The 26,291-nt window shown below is 39.3% G+C and overlaps 1 protein-coding gene across 9 annotated transcripts in view; it reads right to left on the bottom strand.

Annotated features, from left to right (window-relative positions):
* The window catches only part of ppfia2 (PTPRF interacting protein alpha 2), a 341,653-nt gene that overhangs the window by 185,481 nt on the left and 129,881 nt on the right, over window positions 1–26,291 (bottom strand). Inside the window, exon 1 of one of the 9 annotated variants that reach the window (XM_062982679.1) lies at window positions 10,713–11,181. The exons of 6 other annotated variants lie outside the window; for them this stretch is intronic. In XM_062982679.1, coding sequence (XP_062838749.1) covers window positions 10,713–10,793 — 81 coding nt within the window. In that variant the 5' untranslated portion in view covers window positions 10,794–11,181. Of the gene's footprint in view, window positions 1–10,712; window positions 11,182–26,291 lie in introns of those variants that run through there. 2 more of the 9 variants (XM_008110925.3, XM_008110927.3) reach the window with 2 other exon arrangements.

Here is a 26,291-nt window from a genome sequence, read left to right on the forward strand (position 1 = left end):
TGATTGTTGTTTTTTTAAAAAAACAATGAACTATTGTATTGTTAATTATTTTAGTTTTTTTAAGTGAATGCCTCAAGCTACTTGTTTATAATAATAATAATAATAATAATACCACTTCAGACCACAAACTCCTATAATTCATTTCTTTCATGTAGAAGTAACTAAAATAGTAAAAATTTTATTGCAAAAGGGATGTATGTGCTCTTTATTATTTTGTGTTTATAATTCAATATAGACATGCCTTTGTTATTATCTTGTGTTTATAATACAATATAGACATGCCTTTGTTACTCCAAAAACTAATGCAAGCACCTACATACCAGTTACCTCCACAAAGTAATTACTTTTTTCTTTTAGTATTTCTATAAAATGAATACCAGATACCTCCATGTATTGTTAAGACCTATTAAGAGACATTGTTTGGTTCTCAAATGAAAGAAGATAACTGGCTCTTCTCTTTTACTGCAGATAAACTTATAAACCCCTGAAGAGGATGCTGGAGGAAATTCTGCAGTCTAGAAATTCAGGAGCCTTATACTTTCCCTTTTGATGAAATGTCCTTGATCGTGAATTAAACTAGTAATTTCCTTTCCGGAATATAGGGTAGCTTTGTTAAGAAAGTATTCTCTTGGACAGCCCCAAAGGATGTTTTTGGTTTGTGGAAACAAAGTTGCTACTCTTTCTGTCATCAGCTACCAGTATTATACCACTTCGACATTTTTATTGCTAAGAAATATGACTTCAGCAGAAAATAATCCTGTTTCCTATTAAGAACAGCATCTGAAATGAAGTGACTATCCTCTGCTATGAATACTAATTTCACCTGAAATTCTTTACAGTACATTCAGAAGAAGACAACCAAATAATGTTGTGTTTATGGATTCGTTTCCTCCTTTGTCCTTCAGAAGTATCAACACACTAAAATAAAAGAATACTTCCTCAAGGTCAACATGGTGTTTAAAATAGCATCCTCCATTGTTGGGATGAAAAATAGCAGAAACAGTTATAAATGGGTTCAAGGGTTATTATAGGCCAAGACTGACCAATGGATATTAAATTTAAAAGCAAAAACAGCCTCATTGTTTGCTAGAAGAAAAAATATCTGGAGACAGTGTGTATTTACATTGCACCAGTCTGATTCCACTTTAGTTGTCATGACTCCATCCTAGAGAATCCTGGGATTTGCAATTTGGTAAAGTACTTCAAATTCTCTGCTACAGAGGTCAAACACACTAGACTTCTGTGGGAAATGCATGTGTAAAACATAAAGCTGGAGGCTTAGAAAGTATTTGCATATATGGATTAATCCTGAATGGACCGAGACAGATTTGAAGCACTTATGTGTTGGGTCTGATATCACTGTATGATGCTTAAAACATAAATGAGTATGCTATATTAACAGTTACAATGAAAGCAGAAGGGATTTTTATAGCAACATATTGTAGCATCATAGATAAGTTCACGATTTCAAGAACGGCACCTCTTTATGTAAGAAATACTTGATTTCTTTCGTAGCTAAAAAACCATCATAATATGCAAAGCCATCCTTAAATTTCAGCCAGGCATTTTAGTTCTCTCCTCCTCCTTTATTGTTGTGCATTGTACTGGTATGGAAACATTGGCTCGAACCTGCACAAAATGCACATTTAGCTTGGTTATTTCTTTACAGTTCTAACTTTAATAGTTAATCCTTAAATGATATTTTGCTGTGTTATAGCATTTACTATATTTACTTGAGTCTAATGCGCACCTTTTTTTGGCTAAAACACATTGCTGAAATTAGGGTGTGCATTAGTATCAAGTATTATGGTAATCTAAGTGCAGAGCCAAGCAAAAAAGGGAAGTTGTTACAGAAGTGCCATGAAGCTTGCAGACAGGGAGCAGCCATGGGGAAAAGAGGAGGAAAAGACACAGAGAAGGAAGACAGTGGCTTTCATGTGCTTACTAAGCCAAATGGAGGACTTGGGAGGCAGGGAGGAAGTCCGGCCCTGGAAGGAAGAGGGGAGAAAGAGAAGACGGAGGCAGCAGATCCTGTTGCGAGCCCAAGATCACAACATGATTTTTTTCCCAACTCCTTCCCCTGAAATATAGTTTACACCATCTAGTCTTCTTTTCAAACATTAACCCTGCTTAGTTTCCAAGATCGGATAGGACTTTTCTCATCCCAGTTCAAAACAGGCAGAATTCTGGGGCCTGAAGTTCAGTGAGCCCCAGGACTTTTTTTGGCTGAGAATGGGAAAAGCTCCTCCCTAAATTACAAGCCTCAGAATCCTGCAGGAGGCAGCCACAGGATTGAAATATGTTTTTTGGTTTCAGGAGTTTGAAAACTGAGGTGCACATTAGATTCAATGGTGCACCAGATTCGAGTAAGTATGATTCACATTGTTTTAAATACTATAAATCCTAACAGGTCACAGTATAGTAATACTACTCTTCAAGCAAAAGTATGACAAAGTTGTAACAATATCATGTTTTATCTGTGTAGTGCTATTTATTTTTTTAAAAAACCTTTTCTGTCACTGTTGTTAACCACAAAAAATAGTGGTGAAGTAAAAGGCAGGTTTATATGAGCATGAAAAATGTGGGTTATATATTGCATTATGATATAAAGTACACTTCTGTACATGACACATTCATTTAAGTGGTATTTCATTGTAACTTTTAAAAAGTGCTACATGCTGCTTAAATAAATAGTGTCTGCCATGGAAATATATTGAATGTGGGCTCAACTGTCGGTCAAAATAGTGTATGCCATGGAAATATATTGAATGTGGGCTCAACTGTCCTTGGATCACGGATCTGGTAAGTTATTTATATATTAAGACACTGCCCACATTTTTTTTAAAAAATGATATGCAAGTGTACTACATATCATCTAAATTTGTGGAGAAGATTGCTTTAAAAGAAGTCAGACTTTATCTAGTAAGAAAGACAAAAGATGAAAGGAGCATAAAATGGTGCTGATATATGGATTCCCATATAATATGAGTGAATAAGACATTATGATTCCACCATAAACTCTTATTTGAAAATGGTATACCCATACAGCACAGATATTAATCAGCTGATATCATTTCATATTGCATATTCGGAATCAATTGGGGGTAAACTGTATGTTTACTGTGATGCAGATATTTGATCTAGATCGGGACCTTGTTAACAGTTTGTTTATTTTAACTTCTGTTGTACTGTGGGTTGTATGTTGTATGTCTATGTGTTAAATGTTTTGATACGGCTGATAGGATAATCAATAAAACTTGTTGTGCTGTGTGATATCATTTCAATTGTCATACATCCACCCTATAAAATCCTGGTTTTAGAAAGTTTTTGTCAGAAAACTCTAGTGTACATTACAGAATACTTAGTTGAATTGAGCAAATCCCAGGATTCTGCAGGGAGGAACCATGAAGTTAAAATGGTATCAAAGCATTATAATTGCACAACTTGGATGCACCCCAGAACTATGTCCCAGTGTGGCTATGGCTATATCTTGAGTACTCTGAAAATTCAATTCAAAATCAAAGTATTCTATTATTACAAAATATTTCTAAATTATGATATTTATGCAAAAGCTGAGGATAAGACCCCCTCTGTATAACAGAGCAGCAAGACCTTACACAGTATTTTGTTTAAAGAAACTAATAAATGCAGTGTCAAAGAAGTACTGAAAAGTATTCTTGTATTTATATGACATGATTGATGAAGAACATTCACAAAATATTTCCAATTATTTGGACACTAATGAACATATTTACTTGCTTTCCAGGCAGATTGCTTAAGTGAATGCCAGCTCCATAATATTTCAAAATATAAGAAAAATCTTTGCTGCTATTCAAATATACGAGACTAGCTGTATTTATTTCAGTTTTGTTGCAATTGTGTTGGTTGCTGCCACAGAGATAAAAAGGCACCACTTAATTCTGGTTATCATTCTGGGAGAGATGATGGGGCAAAGTGTACAATAGGGATCAATAGCCTCAAGCAGAATCTGACCTGTGAAGACCCATGAGTTGATCCTGCTGGATCAAGATAGTGGTGGTGGTGGAGAGCAGTTGATCTATTTATGACCACTAAACCCCTATGAGGTTAAGTAGCAGCAGGGCCGGCCCTAGGTATTTTTCAAGTGTAGGCGAACAGAATTTTGCCCCCCCCCCCCCCGCAAAAACCAATCACTAAAAAAAGCGCTGGATAAGCAAAAATGTTGGATAATAAGGAGGGATTAAGGAAAAGCCTATTAAACATCAAATTACATTAAGATTTTACAAATTAAGCACCAAAACATAATGTTTTACAAGAAATCAACAGAAAAAGTCTCGACTGCGCCCCTGTATGTTTTGCGCCCAAAGCAACCGCTTAATTCGCCTCATTGTTGGACCGGCTCTGAGTAGCAGCCATATCACAGACAACATGATTAATAACCTCTGCACACACTTAATAGAAGTTCAATTGGCATGAAATTCTGAATCTGCAAATTCACTTTCTTTAGGCCAAAGGAGTTGTGCAATATGTTATTAAATGGAGGATTTCCCCATGAAGCAATCATGTTTAAAATGGAGTTTCTCATGATTGTTCTGGGGGGGGGCATGTTAGTTTTTCTTTTGCACAATTTCTTAATGGTGCTCAAAGTTTACTTTCCTAATGTTTTTTGCCCCCTTAAAGTATTTTAATTAATGCACTAGACTTTTGTCTGATCTTTGAAACTAGGGCCCCATCTATACTGCTATATAAAATCCAGATTATTTGCTTTGAACTAGATCATGTGGCAGTGTACACTAATATAATTCAGTTCAAAGCAGATAATATGAATTTAAAATGGCAGTGTAGATGAGGCCTAAGCAAGGTCAGCTCTAGTTACTACCTGGATGGGAGACTAAAATCGTAGACTATTCTTTCAGATGAAGGAGCTGAAAAACCACCTCTGACTAAGACAGCCCAAGACAGTCCTAGAAATGAGCTGACAGGTGGCTTGAAGGCACACATACACATAGGAAAGTGCCACTTATGATTTGGAAATGGATTGCAAGGCCCCGTAACACTCCCAAAATATCCTGCTTCCAAATCAGATGCCAAACCTCTGAAATAGGTATGCATGGCACACCTAGTAAGCAAGCAACAATCAGTGTGAAGAGCCTGAAGTATCCAATATGAATTTATTGGGGGAAATGTTAACAGCTTTTCCTTCTTAAAATATGGCGCAATTTCAACCAGTTGCAACATAACATCGACATGCTCCAAAGTAGACCCTCTTTCAGCTTTCTGCCATAATTGCTTTGATGGAGTGTGCCTCAAGGGATCATTATTTATAAAGCTGTTTGATACTAACAAGCAGTTCAATTTTGGTAAAGCGGGATCATAAGTTCACAGTAATCTCCTCAAGTTAAAAGAATGCATGTAAAGGTATGTCAATTTATAACAAACACACATATGTCTAAATATAATAACGAAATAATTAGGAAATGTCACTACCTTCCGGAACTGTTAGCGTTCTAAATGAAAGGTCGAGAAATTAATAAGTAACAGCATTTAATGATGCAGATAAAAAAGAGAATGCACTCGGAAGAAGCTATATTTATTCACTTTCATTCAAGTTGCAACTGAAATTTTAATTTTATAAACATTGAAACTAATCTGCAGGAAACTTCCCACATTAACATGGCAAGCTGGGGATGGGAGATTATTAATACTTACAATGGAACTGTAGTATTCATACAGAAGTATCTGAGCCATACTAGTTGTATATTTTTCTTAGCTGTACTCAAGACAATACAATCATGTGACTGGTGTGACAAAAGAGACACAAAGATGATAAAATGCTTACAAGTGCAACATTTTGCTTAATTATATTTGAACTTTATTGCTTAGAATTATACTCAGCATGGGAAGCAATGCCTTTGAAAATGACAGACCTCACTAAGAAACCAAAAATACTTGCTGTTTCCCATAGTGGATAAAGTAGGGTTGATAATTCTATATGCAGAAAATATGACTCACATGACTCTCATTTCTATTTTTACTCATATAAACTTTTCCAGGATAGGAATACTCAAGAATCTGCAATAGGATGTAGGTACATAACAGTATTGCTTATTAACATTGTCACCGTCAAATAAATACTATGTTTCAATACCTTTTAAAAACAGAGTGTCAGCAGGACTCTTTGCGAACTTAAGGTCCCATACATGTTTAAGTAATTTATGGCTACAGTGAGATGCATAAAAAGCTAAATGAGTTGCATACAAAGTCTGGTTTAAAGTATACAGATAAAAAATTAAAGGATAAGAAAAGTTATCAAGAAAGATATAAGAGAGAAAACTGAGTATTTCTTATAGAAATATTTCCCCATGTTCCAGTCACCATCATACTGCAATTCTTGCCATTCCAATTTTAGAGCCAGGATCCAAAAGGATGCAATTAACTGCACCAGTACAACCAGGACTTTCTTCCTATCTTTCATGTGACCTCCATGGCACTGAAAACTGCACTGAAAACTGACTCTGGATTAATATTTCTGGCTCTTGTGATGACTCATGGGCGTTGTAGTCCGGTTCCTAGTACTATTGTGGCAGACGAAGAGGAAAACATGGGGTTTTCGCCGGTTCAGCAAGAGCCGGAGTCTCTTCACCTGCAGGATGTTGATGTTTGCCCTCAAGAATTCAGCCAAACAGGCTTTGGGCAGAACTCCCCCCCGTTTCCCAGAAAAGAATCTTATTCCAGAGAAAGGGGAATCAGAGAAGCTCAACGGAGGAGTTTTCGCATTGCTGCCAGAAATCAAGCTGATTAGCTTGCTTCCCTTGGGAAATTCTAAGCAGTCACACATCTGGACAGAGTTGGGTTTCGCTTCTCGTTCTCTAGGGAAAGAGTTCTGTTGGCGGGAAAACGAGACCCAATATAGGTGGTTGGCGCGAGGGATTCTTTGCGGAGTCAATTGATCAGCTTGAGGAGAGAGATCGTGTGTGGACTTCATAATCCCAGTTCCTTGCTTTCCGGATCTAGCTTCAAGCCTTGCCTTGTCTCACGGTTTTACCACGGACTCTGTTCATGCTTCATGTTCGTCTTGCCTCCAGTCACGGATCTAGTCGAGAATCAAGTTTATTTCCAGCCTTGTTGTCAAGCTTCATTGGACTTTAAAGACTCTGTTATTTCCCCACACTATTGCTTGGCAAAGTGTGTGTTTCGGTCAAGTGGATTAAAACTTTGAACTCTAATATCTTATATTGGACAATACATTTCTGGACTATATTTGACCTCATCTGAAAGGTCTGCTTCTGAACTATATTCTTCACTTGTTTTTATTGATTTTATATATATCTTTAATAAAGATATTAGATAGAGACTGGCCTCTGTGTAAGGTTATTGGTGCTCTGCAGCCAGGGTCCTGACAGCTCTCCAGAGTGAAGAGGGTTTTGAAGACAGACACAGGGCCTATAGAAAGGTGGGGATTTAGCTTCTTCCCAATTCTGCTGGGAAAAGCAATGAAATCCAATGGATCTACACCACAGAATCCTGGGTCCTTTTTACACTAGACAATTATAGCATCATAATTCCACTTTAATAGCCATGGTTCCATCTCATGGAATTCTAGGATTCTCTGTTTAGTAAGTGAGCTCCTGTGCTTCACCATACTACAAACCACAGGACCTCATAGGAGGCAGTCATGCAGTAGACTCACAGCACAATGATTATGTTGTGTGAAAGGCCTATAAATTGACATAACTGCCAGACAGTTGATAATTACTCAGCTGGATTGGTAAGGAGTCGGGGTGGCGCAATGGGTTAACTGGACTGCAGACCCGAAGGTTGCTGGTTAAAATCTGCAAGACGGGGTGAGCGCCTGTCTGTCAGCTCTAGCTTGCGAGGACATGAGAAAAGCCTCCCAGCAGGATGGTAACACATCTGGTTGTCCTCTGGGTGACATCTCTGTAGATGGCCCATTCTCTCACACCAGAAGCGATTTGAAGTATGTTCTCAAGTCGCTTCTGACATTATAAAAAAAAGCTGGATTGGCAGCATATATAGGCAAGTGAAATACGTCCATCCTTCAGCCAAAATTCTTTATTGTAGTTCAAACATATTGCTTCAGCTCTGTACAACTGGATTTATAGGAAGAAAAAAGAGTGTGCAGAAAACTACAGTAATCAATTCTGAAAGCTATCATGCCCTGTTTCACTTCAGCTGGGCCTAAAGCTACTGGCATATGACTTTTGCATTTAGCCTCTGATGGAGAAACTTTCTCGCTGCCATATACAATGCAATGGGACAGGTTTTAATACTCTCCCAACATGGCAAGCCTTGAACTTCTTTTGACATACTCCTTTGAAGGCCATAACTCAAGTTCAACTCCAAGGGCAGCTTAGTGGGGTCTGAAGGGGAAAAACCATGGATTTCTCTTCCTCTGTCCATTCTTAGTTGCATGTATATTTTAATCTAATTACCTTCTAATGTCAGGTTTGAAAAGAGAAACATGATTGGCATGCAAAGGCATATTTGAAAATGGCACAGCGTCTCACTCAAATGCTCCAAGAGTGATGAAGCATTACTGAAAAATGATCAGAAAAAAGAATCAGGAAACCATGTTTATAAGTGTCTTGAAGAATGACACAAAAATAGTATATATTTACAGCCTACATACGAGGCTCGTAAAAACTACACTATGTATTTTCTTCACATTCAAAAGACCAAAAAAATCTTTATAATGCCTTCCAAGATAAATTGTGTAAATATTTCATTTCCATTCAGATTGATAGATCATGGCTAATAACATCACTACTGATTTTTCAGTCTAAAGGATTCTGGAGCTGGAAACAAAAAAAAGATGTTTTAATCTGTGGTAACAGCTATAAATGCAAGCTTAGGCCCCTTGACTGTCTCATAGGGCCTATTTATGTCCACTTAAGTTCCATTTAATTCACTGGTGATTAGTTCACCTCAAGTAGCTGTAAAAACATTGCAGTTTTCTTCAAGATAGTATTCTTCAGATGGGTAGAACTACAGTTCCCATCACCCCACTCAACATGGCCAAGGGTGATCGGAGTTATAATGTAATGTGCGACTATCACACTACAGCTGAAGGCATAGGCAAAGAGTTTTCATCCCACCTGAAATTCTGTGGTTGCCTCCTGCAGAATTCTGTGGCTTTAGCTTAATGAGACTCAGGACTTCTCTGGCTGAGGAGTTTAAAAGCCCCTTCACTAAACCACAAGCCCCAGAATTCTGGAGGAGGCAGTCACTGAATTTCAGGTGGGATGCATAGTTTTTCAGCTCTAGTGTGATACCAGCCTAGCAAAAAGGTGCCAGGATTGGGAAGGCCGTGTTGTAGTGCTTTCCTTTGAAATGTTATCTCGGTGAAAGGTCACCAGTTTTGCTTGGGACCTTTTTCTTTTGGAGGGAGAAGATGTCAGGTGTGGATAACATATTGATAATATGAACGAGTCTGTATTTGAAAACCCCAAGGAAGATTTAGTATCACACCTGGGGAAGTAGGAGGAAGTAACCAATCTGTAAATGACCAGCTCTGAAACCCTCATGTCTCTGAATCACTGCCAAGATTGGCAGAACATTACTGTGAGGAAGACAGCACACTGTTTCAGCATAGCCTTCAGCTATCGGTAGATATCACTGAAGAAAAGGGCAGGATTAAAAATAGCTCCATATAATAGAGGAAAGAAATATGACCTGGAACACACACACTCAAGTATATCCAAATACTTTCAGAGTCAAAGGGGTGAAATTGATTGTTTCGTGTGCTGGAGCTTTTAACACAACCTATTTCTTTCCTTACTTTGTTCCTTTTAAAGAATTCATGCCACAATGTTATACTGTCACAGACCCATTGCAGACGATTACTCTGTAATTGCCAAAGCAACAATGGGTTCAGAATGGAGCACAGGAAGCTTTATTTTAATCCTGACGATATAAATGATGAAATGAAAGAGGCATTGTCTTTTAAAATAATGAAATGTGTGGATTGCTGTGAAAGAACAGATTGCTGAAGAGCACATTTCTTATGGTTATTTGTTCCTCTTTCTTCCTGGATAATATGGTGGGGTGTTACCTATTTTTGGTAAGCCGTCACATGAAGGATTCAATTTATTCATAAGCATGGAATGAATAAAACAACAGCTTTCTATCTTAGATATAATTTTTAAAATTAAACTCAGTTTCTTACCTTTCTTTGCAGCACAAAGTGTTTTCCATTCATTTTAGCTGAACTTGGCTATAAACTAGAAATCCTGATAATCCAGTACTCAGTACATACTGTGCCACTGCAAGCACGCATACCTGCTCCCACCATCCAACATGACCCAGAGTTTAAAAGACAAAAAAGCAGGCATCATTATGATGGGGATTTGAGGTTTTAACAAATCTCTCTTTCTCCATGCATGTAAAATGCAAACTTTCACAAAGATATTTTTATCATTTAGCACTTTCTAACTATTTCAGGAACATTACAGCAACAAGCTAAATACAGAAAGGGCACCTCTATCTATAACATTACCCCCACCCACTGGGCATACAAAATGAGAACACGCACTTCCTAATTTCAGCAAAAATTACAGGTAATCTTCACTTTACTAGGTGATACCACCAAGCTGTTTTTTAAAAAACGCACTACTAAACACCTTGAAATCCTGCATCCTATCTATCTTATACTTTTCTTAACTTTTCCCAGTAATCACTGCCCTAATCACTTTAGTTAATTAGAGCTCACTTACCTGGAAAGTATAAAACCGAGTCCCATTTGGGGGATGTACTTTTGAAGATCCAGAGACAGTGTTCATATCAGAGAAAATCATTTCTGCTCACAGACACAATACAATCCACAAGGAGCTACGGAAAGAGGCAGAGCTGAGCACTTTGCTTACAGACAAATCCTTCCATACATTGCTCAGAAGCTACTGTATAAAACGACATCTGCCCCATCCATTCAGAGAGATGAGTGACCGCATGTAAATCTCCCATGCCTACATTTGACAGCTTAGTAAGAAAGTCACTGGTCAACAATTTTTAGTCCAGGGAGTTCTCAGGAAGAAAAGAAAAAGCAAATGGCAAGGGAATAAAAGCAAGATTTTTTAAAAAATGAGCTAGAACAACCTACAGTGAAATGTAGCTGGTGCAGAATCTGGCACTGGTTTGGACCCTGCCCATCTGTTCTCAGTGATAATCACCTCCCTCCTCTACAGACTAGCAGAATGATTATGCTAAGCATCCCAGTTAACTGTTAACACACGGCTTAGTTGCAAGCCAGCACAGAGAGCATAAGACAGGAGACCTCTTCTGACTAACCTGCAGCATATCACACTTAATACTCAGAGATGTGCATGACAGAAAACCCAAATTATTGTAACCTAATAGTTTATTACTACATAATTTACATCATAATCTGTAGATAATATGTTTCTCTCTTATTTCATTTTGCCTTTCAGTTAGAATTATTGTCTGTTTCTAGGAAACTATTGTGATCTAAAGAAAAGATTTCTGAGACAAAATTTTGCAACACTTAAAAGAAAAAACAACCCTTAAATGCCTCCATAATTTCTTAAACATATAATAGCCCGAGAAGCTATGTTATTTACATGGGTGATTTTGTTACACGTTTGCTGCCCTCAGGTCTATTCACTTTCAGGACAAAAGTACGATGAACTGGCAACAATAATAATGTATCATTTTCATGACTGAGTGTTTGTCATCATCCTAGTGTCTAAAGCAGGGGTCCTCAAACTTTTAAAACAGAGGGCCGGTCCACAATCCTTCAGACTGTTGAGGGGCCGAATTATCATTTGGGGAAAAAAACTGAACAAATTCCTATGCACATTGCACATATCTTATTTGTAGTGCAAAACAACAATAACAATGAAAGAACAATACAATATTTTAAAATGAAAATAATTTTAACCAACATAAACCTATCAGGATTTCAATAGGAAGTTTGGGCCTTTTTATTGAGCATATAGCAAACATTCATTATTCCGCATGTTCTCTATCCTAGACACACTTGACTATGTTCTGAGAACAGGAACTTAATAAAAATCCATTCATATTTCCTAGGAAAGAGCCAAAATGGTTTCATTTGCACTTAACTAAAAAAAAGAAGCCTCTAGTAGAAAGGGCTCATAGTCACATATTTAGAGTGACCAGGGCCGGCACAACACGGAGGCCACGTGAGGCTGCCGCCTCGGGCGCAGGCCCGGGGGGGCGCCGTCAGGCGCCCTGGCCCCGCCTCCCACGCTGCGTGAGAGGCGGGGTCAGGGTGAGCTGCACGGGAGGCTCCCGCGCAGCTCAGCCTCGCCGGCCTAGCCTTTTCCAGGGGGCCAGACTGCAGCAAAGGCCCTTGCAGGCCACAATCGCGGCCTGCAAGGACCTTTGCTGCAGTCTGGCCCCCTGGAAAAGGCCAGAGCGTGCTGGAAGGGAGGCAAGGCTCCGTCTGGGCGGAGCCTCGCCTCCCGGCCTGCGCGCCCTGGCCCCGCCTCTCACGTTGCGTGAGAGGCGGGGCCAGGATGAGCTGCGAGGGAGGCGCGGCCAGGGTTAGCCCCGCCTTCCCCGCAGCTCAGCCTCGCCGGCCTGGCCTTTTCCAGGGGGCCAGACTGCAGCAAAGGCCCTTGCAGGCCGCAATCGCGGCCTGCAAGGACCTTTGCTGCAGTCTGGCCCCCTGGAAAAGGCCAGACTGGCAAGCTGAGCTGCGCGGGAGGCGGGGCCAACCCTGGCCCCGCCCCCCACGCCCTGGCCCCGCCTCTCATGCTGCGTGAGAGGCGGGGCCAGGGCGACCTGCGCGGGAGGCGGGGCCAACCCTGGCCCCGCCCCCACGCCCTGGCCCCGCCTCTCACGCTGCATGAGAGGCGGGGCCAGGGCGCGGGAGGCGGGGCCCGCCGGCGGGGCGCAGGAGGCGGGGGGGCGCAATTTCCCCTCCCCGCTTTATATAAAAAAATATGTCCGGCCGGCCCTGAGAGTGACACAAATTATTGTTTTAAGAGTAGTGTGACAAACAGCTTTTGAAATGCAGTCTACCAAAGGACTCCCATCAGGTCTGATTTTGAAAATTTCAACATTTTAAGGAAAAGTATAACACAATGCCTCAAGAAAGATGTCCCCATAGCAGTTCCCTATTCCTACAAGAACATAGATACATTCTTGTGTAAATTTCTGTGCTAACTTCCACAACTGTCAACACTGTGTTCTGGAATATGATAAAGAAGGGAAGTTTTCCAGGATTTCACTCCTTCCCTAATGTTTAGCTCCTAATCCTTCAAGCAAGATGTATATTAATCTTATCAACTATAATTCTTCCAAAGGACCTAGCATAGCCAAAGTGGTTGCATCAGAAAAAGTTTTAGTCTAGTGGCTAGAGGTCTGATAGTTCAAATCCATGATCAACAAGTTGATATAACACATGGGGTGGACAATCATAGAAGTATTTCCCAGACGGTTGATAACAGAGAGGGGAAGATCCATGAATTTGGAGCCACCCATTTTAGTTCTAGTTTTAGATCTTACACACCTGATCTGTACCAGGCGTGGCGCACCTGGGCTGTGGAGCAGCTGGTTAAGTAGCCAGCTGCAATAAATTACTGTAAGAGGCCATGAGTTCGAGGCCAGCCCATGTGGGGTGAGCACCCGACAATTAAAATAAAAAATAGCCCCTGCTCGTTGTTGACCTAAGCAACCAAAAGGAATTTAGGTACTGCTCTGCGGGGAGGCAAATTTAACTAATTTATGACACCATAAAACTCGTCCAGCTCCCATTTGGAATGAGGAAGTATCCATCAAGATACCACAATGGATGATGAAGCAGCTGCTCCCCCTGTGGGCAGAATCGAGCATACCCTCAGGAATCTGGAATCTGGAGAATGTTAAATTGCCTCTACGTCTCTGTCTCTGTCTCTATTTTTATATGGCATTGAATGTTTGCCATTATATGTGCACATTGTGACCCACCCTGAGTCCCCTTCGGGGTGATAAGGGCGGAATAAAAATACTGTAAATAAATAAATAAATAATTAAATAAACTAACTTCAGGCTAATGACAGGAGATTGTTGTGACTCAGCTGGAACCTCAGATTGACTCTGATGGGGATTATGGGATTCAGATTCAAAATCAGGTTCAAAATGTCCCTGTTGTAGAAGATGAGGAACAGGGAGATTTCCTCACAGCAGGGAATGATGCTGATGATACTGAAACTAGCCAGGTGCAAATTGACTTGGAAAAGGAGGATAGTTCTCAATCTGATAGCAAGCTGGCTGACTCTAACGAGCAGGCTGACCTTGATGAAGCAGGCACTTTGGATTGAGCTGACCGTTTGGATTTCAGGGTTCCGAGGGGTGTGAGACTAGCAAACAAGAAGGAGGTCAGAGGCCAAAGAAATGCTTTCATGTTTTGCAAAGGGTATTAAAGCAATGTGTTTGGAGACAAACCTTTGTCAAAGCAACTTTCGTTCTACCAAGAAGCAAGCTCTTGTTTTCCTGGATTATCTTGCAGCCTATGTGTTCATATTCTTGGGACTTTGTTATGCTCTATTGGGACTTTGTTTATTCCTTGTGATTTCTGGAATTATTCTCTATGGGTTTATTTTGCAACGATCTTTTGGAACTTTACTTTTGCTTTTAAAGAACTTTTTATCTTCTATTTTCTAATAAAGTGAAAAGATTTCAACCTGTGTGCAGTTTGGTGTTATATAGCAAGGTGAAGCTAATCTGAGGTGTGACAGAGATCAGATAAAAACTCTACTAAGAATCAGAAACAACTTGAACTATTAAAATACATGTTTTCCCACCCAATAAATCTAAGGAGCACTGAGTTGGCAAGGCTGAGATAGGGCACTGACACTGTCAGTGAAGGAACATACAGCATAAATAATCTAACTGATTAGTGATTTGTGCACAGGACACCCCCAATCGCACCCATTTTATAATAATGCAGAGAAATAGAAAACACAATAGAGGCATTGTGTTATTGTTATTTTTGAAACATCAATTACGTTATTGCATGACAGGTCTATTGTTTATATACAGGTACAACTTATCTCTATCCTGAACAAATGTCCGTATTCATATAGATTTCAAATGTGAGACATCAATCTCATCTAAACAAACACAATAGTCCAATACATTGACGGAATATGTCTGCTGATTTAAAAAGAGAAATAGAAGATGACAGAAAAAATACGAACAAGAGACTTCTTTACATGATCTGAGAAATCAAAGGGAAATATAATCCAAGAGTAGGAATGCTATATGACCAAGAGGGGAACACATTACAAAACCAAGAAAAAATAAAAAGACAATGGAAAGAATATACTGAAGAACTATGAAAAAGAGAGAAAATGGCAAATTTGTTCAAGGAAGACCCAGTCAAAAATAAACTTGCAGTTTTGAAAAGTACAATGTGAGGGCGATCTGGCTGCGACATCTGTCACCCCATTGATCGCCAGGGTTGATTCAGCTGATCTGGCTGGCTAGGCGGGTGTCCCCTCCCTCCCTCACTGCTCCATGTGCGTCCTTCCCGAAGCTGCGCGCTCGGTGGAAGAGGACAACATCTCAGGTATAGAAAAGTACAATGGAAGCTGCACTTAGAGAATTTGGGAGAATTTGATGCAGGGACAGCGGGGCAAATCATCAAGAAGTGATAGCATACCAATGGAGGTCTTTTAAGCTACAGAGACAGAGTCCACTCAAGTTCTAACTAAAATCTGCAAACAAATATTGGGGAAGAAGTCCACAGATTGGAAATGCTTGATAAACATTCCAATTACCAAGAAAAGGGACACTAAATATTTCGGCAACCATAAGATCACTGCATTCATCTCCCATGCAAGCAAACTGATGCTCAACATTTCACAAAAAAGACTTTTGCCATATATGGAGAGAGAGTTGCTGGATGTTCAAGCTGGATTCAGAAAAGGAAGAGACATTAGGGAATCATATTGCAAGCATACACTGGATAATGGAGTTACTAAACAATTCAAGAAGAAAATCAGCCTGTGATTTATAGAGTATAGCAAAGCCTTTGATTCTGTAGATCATGAAAAACTATAGATTACTCAAAAGAAATAAGTAACCTATATTCAGAAGAAGACACTATCATGAGGACAGAATGTTAGAAACAGAATTCTAACAACTAGCCTTGTAAGGACCTCATCACATTGAGTTCCCTGATGCAGGGGACAGTGGGACAAATCCATCACATATTGTCCACTTGCCCATCACACGCCTACATGTGGCCATGTTGTCCCCATGATTTCCTATCTGAACACAGGTAGTCTCCCGGTGTTCAAATTTCCCCCTCTTACCACACTTTGTCGATGCAGCCGGCACAGAGCCCTGCAGGAAATAGATGTGTGTCATGTGATGAGATCCGGCAAGCTCTGTGCCAGCTGTGTGGGTGAAGTGTTCTAGGATGGGGAATTTGCCCTATGTGATGAAGTCCCAAGTGTTGCTAACCTCAAACTGTAACTTGCATCATGTGTAACAACTGGGCCTTCTGCTGGTGGCTAACAGGATTTGGAGTCTCTAGCTCTTTTTCAGGTCCTTAGGCTCATATGTACAGAAAATGAAGATAAACCATTTTTTATGCATGATTTAGCTTCATCTTCTGTACATCTCAACCTTCACCATTAAGAAACTAAAATGCTGTTTAATGAACATAGTGCTATATTGTACAAATGTTCCCTTTTTTATTTTTAGTTACATAACTGCACAATTATCCACTGGATAATTTCAACCCTATTATGCTTACGTTTGAACCTATAGCTCTCTAAGGGGGCATCTACACTGAATTAAAACAGTTCGACACCACTTTAACTGCCATGACTCAATGTTATAAAATAATGGGGTCTGCAGCTTTAGAAGCTCTTTAGTTTTCTCAGTCAAATAATGTTGTCACCTTACCAACAGGATTCCACAGTATTGAACACACACAGTTAAAGTCATGTCAAACTGCATTAATTCAAAAATGTAGATGCACCCAAAGAGAAAAAATGTACGTTTTTTTTAAAGTAAAAGAAAACATGAAATTACACACACAATGCTCTTTTTTCATTATATTCTCTCCACACATAAAATATTTTCAATCAAATTCAGATATGGTTTATACGAATTTATATATGTATTATGTAACATCAATCTATGGACGACTTGCTTCTTCATATTGATGATACCGTAGTATTCCTTAAATTTTATGTTTATCACTTCAAGGTCATTACCACATTTAAGAGCTATCTGTTTTATAATATACCATGTCAAAATCTGAAGACTCAGACAAAAATGTAGGCATGGGAATCAAACATTCAAGAGTGTCACAAAATGTTTTGTCAGGAAAAATTAACCATTTTTCTCTGTTAAATGATGAGTGGGAACTTTCATGGCAAAACAAAGTATCTTGAAATGCCTTCTTGAGCTTTCAGTTTTGCTCAAAATGCTCTTATCATTTATTGATCACCCCAGAGTGCCACATGTCAACAAACTTAGAAAGGTGCATTCAGAACTTTGTGATAGATTCATATAGATACAGAAGATTATCCGAATACTGATAGTCTCTCAAGAGCCTGGATTATTCAATTTCCCAACCCAAAGTCATATATATATGGCAAAGGAAATCAAATACAACACCTCTAAGCCACTTTAAGATATCACGGTTTCAATGGGAAGATAAGATAAAAAAAGAAAAATGTTTTTACTCATAAACAGGAAGGCTGGAAATGAAACATAGCCTCCAGTCCCCCAGAATAATATGATATACAGATGCAGTCTCTGGACTGCATGTGTGAGCTTTATCATGTGAATATCTCCTTAGGACAGTGGATTTAGAGGAAGGGACTAACACCAAGCTAGAAGAATAAAACCTAGTCTGTCAGGAGATAATGCAAGTTTACTCATTATGAGAAAATATTCAGTCAGTCAACAACGCTTCTTCAGAACTTTTTTTCTCAGTGATGATTTTGAACTACATTTTCCATCAGCACACAAGTGACTACATGTGTGAATAAATATCTGAAGCTACCCTATGTATTGCAACTTAAAGTGAGGAAAATATTTCAAAATATTTAGGGAAAGTAATGTGTTCTCTTCATATTTTCAAACTCTTATAGTCTATGTAACATCGAATTTGCCAATTTGTTCATGCTTCATAGTGAATTGATTTCCTATGCTATTTTGTTTCCAATTCATATTGCCCATATTCTCTTTTACAGCATATAGAAAAAGAGGATTGTGATAAATTATTCGCAGTGAATGTGCTTTATTTTAACATTGCAGAAGGGCAACTTTTGTCAGTTTCTATTTTTCTCTGTGTCATTGTTTCAAATCACAATTTGTTCTATTCCATTTCTGTATCAGTTTATAACTTTAAAAAATAATCCACATAAAAATATGTATGCATTTGTCATTATATTTGCATTTTGTACACATATGTGGAGTTTGTTTCCAAAGGGTACCAAATCCCCAAAAATTAACTGGAAAAAGTGGGCACGTTCAGATATAAGAGGAAATCGCCCTTGCCTCTCATATCTGAACATGCCCATTTTTTCCAGTTACTGGCTGTGATGTTGATTGATGAATTTTTAAGAAGTTTTTACTTTCTGGTTTTAATTGTTTGAATTATATTGTTTATTTGTTATATGTTTTTAATTACGTAACTTTAAATTCCTTGTTTATGCTGGGCTTGGTCTCCATGTAAGCTGCCCCGAATCCCTTTGTGGAGATGGTGGCGGGTTATAAAAATAAAATTATTATAATAATAATAATTATTATAAAGATTTAGCAAAACTTATGCAAAAATACCATATTTCTGAAAACACAAATTTCAAAGTCAACAATTAAGAAACAAAATAATTATCTTTTGAGAGGTATGCGATTCAAGAATGAGAATGCTACTAATAGTCTCATAAAATATGTAATATATGTGCATTTTTACAAGTATTTATAATATACAACTAGCTGAGGAGTTAATTTGAATCCACAATTATGAATTTGGTTACAATGTCTGCAATGTGTAAATCCTGACAGAAAGTAAACCCATAATTTTCAAGCCAAATTTTTAAAAACAGCCAACATTTTATCTGTATTTTTAGTGTATACAAGGGAAACACTATGCATTTACTTATAGTTTCTTTCCTTTAATTGTCTTCCCAATATAGCTATATTTTTGCAGTGCCTGTTTATATGTTTTGAAGGAATGAGCTCTCAGTGGCTTTCATTTATAAAGATTTTCATCCCGTCATTCCTTTACAATATTTTGAGATAATTTATTTTAAAATATACCATAAAACAGATGAATAAACTTGACCAATAAAAGTGAAGCATAGCGGCTAAATAATGAAAAGGAAAAATTCAATAAAAAGAATTGCAGAGTTATTGAAATAAAGTATTTTTACAGCCCTGTACACAAGGTGGACAAAATGGGTACAACACCAATCCAGAGCTGTGTTTTGTCCCCTGAGGATTTTAATTTTTTTAAAAACTTGAGACATGATAGGAAATTACAGTCTCCATTTAAACAATTCACCACTGGGTTGTTGTATGTTTTTCGGGCTGTATGGCCAAGTTCCAGAAGTATTCTCTCCTGACGTTTCGCCCATATCTATGGTAGGCATCCTCACAACCTCTGAGGATGCCTGCCATAGATGTGGGCAAAACTTCAGGAGAGAATACTTCTGGGACATGGCCATACAGCCCGAAAAACATACAACAACCCTGTGATCCTGGCCATGAAAGCCTTCGACAACACAAATTCACCACTGTTCCTACAACAGTGACAGAGCAAAATGCCATGCATTTGAAGGTGACCTCTTAATATTCAAGTGTTTTCACATTGTTCTCTTTAACGTAGTGTCATAGCTACTATGGCTTTAAATGTCGTCCACTGTCTTTTGAATACTAGTGTCCTAGAGAAACAGAGTAAGCTATGATGCTTGTCACAAAAATAATTTGTTGGCCACATTGTGGACCATAGAAATGTGGGAGCATTTTTAGAGGTAGATTCATATGTACCAAGATATGTCAGCATAGTATAAGTCTTTCAACAAAGGTTGGATGGGCATTTTTCAGGAGTACTTTAGTAGTGCATTCCTGTATTGCAAGGCGTTCGATTATATTGTCACTGTAGTCCCTTCCAACTCTAAGGATTTATAGTCCCATGCATAATAGTGGAGATAGCCATGTAGTACATTCCCATTAAAAACAATGATTTTAATCAACATTAGAATTGTATAGTTCTGATACTGTCAGACTGCAACTCTCATTTGCCAATAAATAGGAATGCTGGGAGTTCCAGTCCAAGAACATCTAAAGAGCCAACTGATCCCACCTATCAATATATATAAAAGGGTAATGAAATTTCGGCCTAGGACAAAACAACAAAACTACACATCCCAGAAACACTACACTTGGCAGCATAACCCCTCATCCATACAACAACAACAACAAAAAAGAAAAATAAAGTCCTAATTAGAGGGAGAGGAATAATTGTTTTTATCCAATTGCTGCCAGTTAAAGGCTAAGCTCCGCCCACTTGGTCTCCTAGCAACCCACTCAGCCCAGGGGACAGGCAGAGTTAGGCCACACTTAGGCTTCTTCCCCACTGCCTATAAAATACAGATTATCAGATTTGAACTGCCATATAATCCACTTCAGTGTGCAGTTGGACACAACTGGACTTAATGTCAGGAGAAAACCTTTACCCTTTACCTTAACTACCACCAATTCCTCAATACTTTATTTCCCATACCACCATACTTCGCCACAGCAACGCGTGGCCGGCACAGCTAGTGCTCTATAAAGTGGTTATTGGAGTTAAACACCACTAAGTCACATCTGCTTAATTGTTTCCTTGAATCATTGAGTAAGCAATTTTTCAAGTAAGATCATGCATGCCAACTATGCATGTTTCATTAACATCTGACCTTATATTAGACATTGGTAAATGTCAATATTTTTCTATAACAATCTACCTTTGGGGAATAGAAGGGGATACTAATACTCCCCAAAATAATATTTCCTTAAACATTGACAGAAAAGAGTTTCCTCTAAAGGAAAAAATACCATCATATTAGTGTACAAAAATACAAAGAATATATATTCTCTGACAAAAAAGGGAACAAACCTCTGAAGAATACAATAATATATATCATATTTCAAAGTGACCAATATGCCAGTGTATTTTCACACTGCCTTTTCCTCTTTGAATGGCCATTTTAAATGACCCATGCTTCCACTACAAGGTACAATATATCCAATCTGTAAACCATAAAACAAACTCTAATTTTCTGGCTTTGGGACGCAGAAATTTAAAAACATGATCTACACAAAGAAGTTGTTTTACCTGTTCAGAGGTAAGAGCCTGCTGCTCTTTCTCAGCCACATAAAAGACAAATAATGGGACATAGCTTTTTTTTTTTAAAAAAAATGCTTTGATTTCTACAGTGATTTGTCTGTATAAGATAAAAGGAAAACATGTTTCTTTACAGTGTTCACAATACGACAGGATGAAACATCATTATCTACTAACCACCTTGTACAGAAAACTCCTGTCCAAATAAATAAGCAAGAAAGTGAACATTCTCGAATACTCAAGACTAGGAAGGCAAAAGATGATTTAATTCAATTTCTTGTTAGATATGGAACAAAAATGAACACAGATCAATACCTACTGGAGAACTCTTGACCCTTGTAACAATTAATGTAACAGTGGAAACATTTGGTGACAAAAGAAGTGATCTTTTGCTCTACAACTCCTGGTGGTTCTCTCCTTCTCTGCTACTTGTTTGCTGCTCTTCTATTGGACCTCTTCACACAGGGCGTTTTTGCCTCGTTTTTCCACTTTTATGCGCGGCAAGGATGGGGCCGGCCATGCACTATCACTATGGGGAGGAAAGTGTAGTTTGATTAGCTCCAATGGAGCTACCCACACTTTCCCTTCAATTTCCCCATGTGATGGCAGAAAGGGCAGCGGGGCAAAGCACCTTCTCCCATCCCCTCCATGTGATGAGGAGGGTGCGCAGGGCACCATGAGCCGCCCCGTGTGCCTTCCCTTTCACTGGTGATTGCAATGGCATGGCCCAAAAGGGCCGTATGAAGAGGTGGCATATCTCAAGGATGGTGTAGCAGCTGATGGTACTCCATGCAGAGATGGACAACACACAGCCTGTGGTGGTAAAAGCTGCCAGATTGCCGAAAACAAACTGGGCAGGATCCAGCTAAAGCCTTAACCAGAATGGATCACAAGCAGCTGAATCTTTCAGCTAATGGGGGAGATGGGGCTTAGTGGCACTTTACCAGAGGCAGAGGCCACTGTGTATGGGTGCCTTGCAAATCAGGCAAGAGTGAGTGCTTGGCAGCGGCGGCAAGTCCTCTTCTTCTTTCTTCCCTGGCAACCTCCTCCATCCCTTCCTAAAGCCCCCCCCCCCCACCCTGGTGGAGCGTGTCCTTGAGGGAAATAAGGCTGGAGAGAGAGAGAGAGAGAGAGAGAGAGAGAGAGAGAGAGAGAAAGGTGGGAAAGGATTTGTTAGGCCTCTTCTCCAGAGAGGACACTGCTGGGAACTCATTTTCCCAGCAGCACTTTGCTGTATTCTTTGGGACAAACTTACCCATGCTATCCAGTTTTTTAACCCGCCTTTGTCCTTTATCTTATCCCATTTTTTAAATTTCTCCGGTGGGGTCTAAGATTTTTCTACTTCATTTATTCTGTTTCCTTTCAGAGTCTTCATTAAGTTTCTAAATGTTTGGTCTTTGTTTTTCAGGGTTTCTAATGGAAAGGGATCTATTTTGTTTATTTGTAATTTATTTTGCCATCTATATATATAAAAGAGTGATGGCATCATGGCGACCCACAAAACAACAAAACTACAGGCCCTCCAACCTCGAAACACAACCCATCATCCACGCCTCTAGGTTGATACAACAAAAAGAAAAGAAAAATAAAGTCCTAATTAGAGAGAGAGGAATAATTGCTTTTATCCAATTGCTGCCAGTTAGAAGGCTAAGCTCCTCCAACTTGGTCTCCTAGCAACCCAATAAAAATAATAAAAAACACTAAAAAATTAATACAATAAAATACTATAATAACAGAAAATAACTAAAAATAATACAAGAAAATAATAAAATATAATAAATAAAAATATAACTTACAATAAAATTAATTAAAAATGCAAATAAAGTCAAATAAAAATTACACAACAATTTTTAACCAATACCACCACCACTTTGCCACAGCAACGCATGGCCGGGCACAGCTAGTTTCTTCTAAATATACAATGTTGAGAGGAGTGGGCCAGTCCTTACCTTCTTAAGCTCCTTTTAATCAATTTGATGAGAGTTGAGGTTTTTCTCTCTGTTTCTCAAATTTCTTTCTCAACAAACCAGAGGCCTAATTGGTTGACTGTGTCCATTCTCCTCCCTTCTTGTGGTGTGCTGGTTGGGACTTCCATTCCCAGAACCCTCTCTTGGTTTTTTTAAATTAAATATTTAATGGTAAACAGTTTTAAAAATTCCCAAAATTCACAGAATTGGTGAAACATTCTGAAACTTGGCAGGGTTGTAGTTGTAAATGTGGCCTACAACCAAGGCAAATTTCATCCTGATAGGCCTAAAGCTGACAGAGAAGCAAGCCTCTAAAATTTCTGCATTGGTGCCAATGGATCAAATCTTACCGGACCGAAAATGGCATTCCCTCCCAATTTCCCAGTAAATGAAATGGAGCCTCCGGTGGCCTAGGGGATAAAAGCCTCCTGACTTGAAGGTTGGGTTGCTGATCTGCAAGTTGCCAGGTTCGAATCCCACCCGGGGAGAGCGCAGATGAGCTCCCTCTATCAGCTCCAGTTCCATGCGGGGACATGAGAGAAGCCTCCCACAAGGATGGTAAAACATCAGAACATCTGGCTGTCCCCTGGGCAACGTCCTTGCAGATGGCCAATTCTCTCACTCCAGAAGCAACTCCGGTTGCTCCTGACACGAAAAAAAGTAAATGAAATGGGGGAGGGGACAGCAAAAGATGCCCAAAAACAGAACCTTTTTTGCCAAGTTGCACACCCCTAGCTTATACTAGTCTATAATGGCTTGAAAGTTTCCAAGTTGTAGGGATCTTCTTTTCGGCAATGCTTCCAATTACACCATGTAACATGATTTTTGTTCCTAGGTTATAAAAGTCATTTTCTAATTGGTTCTATCATAAAAAAACATGGACAAAGTTTATTAAGAGACATTCTGCAGCACATTTTGCTACAATTTTTCAATGAATATCTTCATCATATCTCAACCAATTCAACATAGTTTGGCAGCCAGAAAAACAAAGTTTCTGGAGTATAAAGACTATTTTCAAAGTACAGTAGAGTCTTGCTTATCCAACATAAACAGGCCAGAAGAACATTGGATAAGCTATAATGTTGGATAATAAAGAGGGATTCAGGAAAAGCCTATTAAACATCAAATAAGGTTATGATTTTACAAATTAAGCACCAAAACATAATGTTTTACAAGTCTGTCACTTGTTTGGGAGTATGGCTGCACTTGTCTTGTTGTTGGGCGTGTTGGCCTGCTACACGTTGTAGCCTAGGGAAACAGCTGTGGATCCGGGTGGAAGGCAGGCTACATTGAATAATACAGAACATTGGATAAGCGAAGGTTAGAGGTCTGACACTTTCAAACCAAGAATAGAAAATTTTTCAAATGTTGTTACATAGTATTATCAATATTTACTGTCATCGGTCATCATAATGAATGGTATTTTATCTGCTATAAAATACAGCTTAAACCTTCAGTATTCCAACTTTGTAAATTAATGTGATTTCATTTCCTCAATATTTTTTCTTTTTCTCCCTCACTGTTAAACAACATAAATGTTTCAATGGTCATGAAAGCAGTGGATCATATCCAACAGACATAAGTAGTGACTAATGAGCCAGCAATTTAAATTCATTCTGTGATACTAATATAAGATTGTAATGACTCATTCATTCCCCACTCAGATTTGTCCATGACAGAGTCACTGAATTTAGTCAGAAAACACACAGTGAACAGATGAATTTGGGATTAGGTTAATTAGACGTTTTCTTGGCTAAGGTATAGTACAGTATGCTAACCAGCTGAATTAATAATTATTTAATATATTTTATTAACCCTAAAGGGTTTACTTCTACTGTTTGGCACCTCCCTCTAAAATTGGGATAATTCTACAAAATTGATTTTTGCAATACATTTTAACACTCAGAAGTCTTAAGCAACATAGCCAATAATGAGGAATGCTAAGAACTGCAGTCCTGCAACTTGGGAAGGGGCTGCCTAATCCTCACCTCCATTCTAACCATGAATGGGAGAGGTCAAATTAGAATAATACAATCATAGAGTTGGAAGAGACCTCATGGGCCATCTAGTCCAACCCCTGCCAAGAAGCAGGTAATTGCATTTAAAGCACCCCTGACAGATGGCCATCCATCCTCTGCTTAAAAGCCTCCAAAGAAGGAGCCTCCACCACACTCCGGGGCAGAGAGTTCCACTGCCAAAGAGCTCTCACAGTGAGGAAGTTCTTCCTAATGTTTAGGTGGAATCTCCTTTCCTGTAGTTTAAAGTCATTGTTCCGTGTTCTCCAGGACAGCAGAAAACAAGCTTTCTCCCTCCTTCCTATGACTTCCCCTCATATATTTATGCATGGCCATCATGTCTTCTCTCAGCCTTCTCTTCTGCAGGCTAAATGTGCCCAGTTTTTTCAGCTGCTCCTCGTAGGGCTTGTTCTCTAGACTCTTGATCATTTTAGTCACCCTCCTCTGGACACCTTCCAGATTGTCAACATCTCCTTTCAACTGCGATGCCCAGAATTGCAGTCTGTTTGGATCAGAACTGGAACTTGAAACTCCCAAATGGCTCAAGCAGGACATTGAGCTGATGTCTTTTCTACATAGTGAGTGATCTGTATTGCATTGGTGAGGGCACTCTCTAAGGAGATACAGGCAGAAGCGATTCAACCACCAGGCCAACTAGGCATTTCCCTGTGGCGCCATCTTGTAGGGGGCGCCATTGAGGACTGGCCCCATGGCTTCTCTCCTCTGCAAAGCGCCCAGGAATGCCTTCCTGGAAAGAAGGAAGGTGTTCCTCGGTGCTTTGCAGAGAAGAGAAGCAGGCGCTGCTACTCTCCTCTACAAAGTGCCCAGGAACACCTTCCCGGTGAGAAGGCGTTCCTCGGTGCTTTGCAGAGAAGAGAAGTGGCACCCGCTTCTCCCACCGCAGGAAAGCCTGGAAAGCCGCCCACCCGCAATCAGCTCCTCCTGCGCCAAACGCTGCACCTCTCTGTAAGTCTGCAGGGGTTGCGGGTCCCA

Source organism: Anolis carolinensis, chromosome 5 (assembly GCF_035594765.1).
Source record: "Anolis carolinensis isolate JA03-04 chromosome 5, rAnoCar3.1.pri, whole genome shotgun sequence".
In the NCBI taxonomy this organism is placed as follows: Eukaryota; Metazoa; Chordata; class Lepidosauria; order Squamata; family Dactyloidae; genus Anolis; species Anolis carolinensis.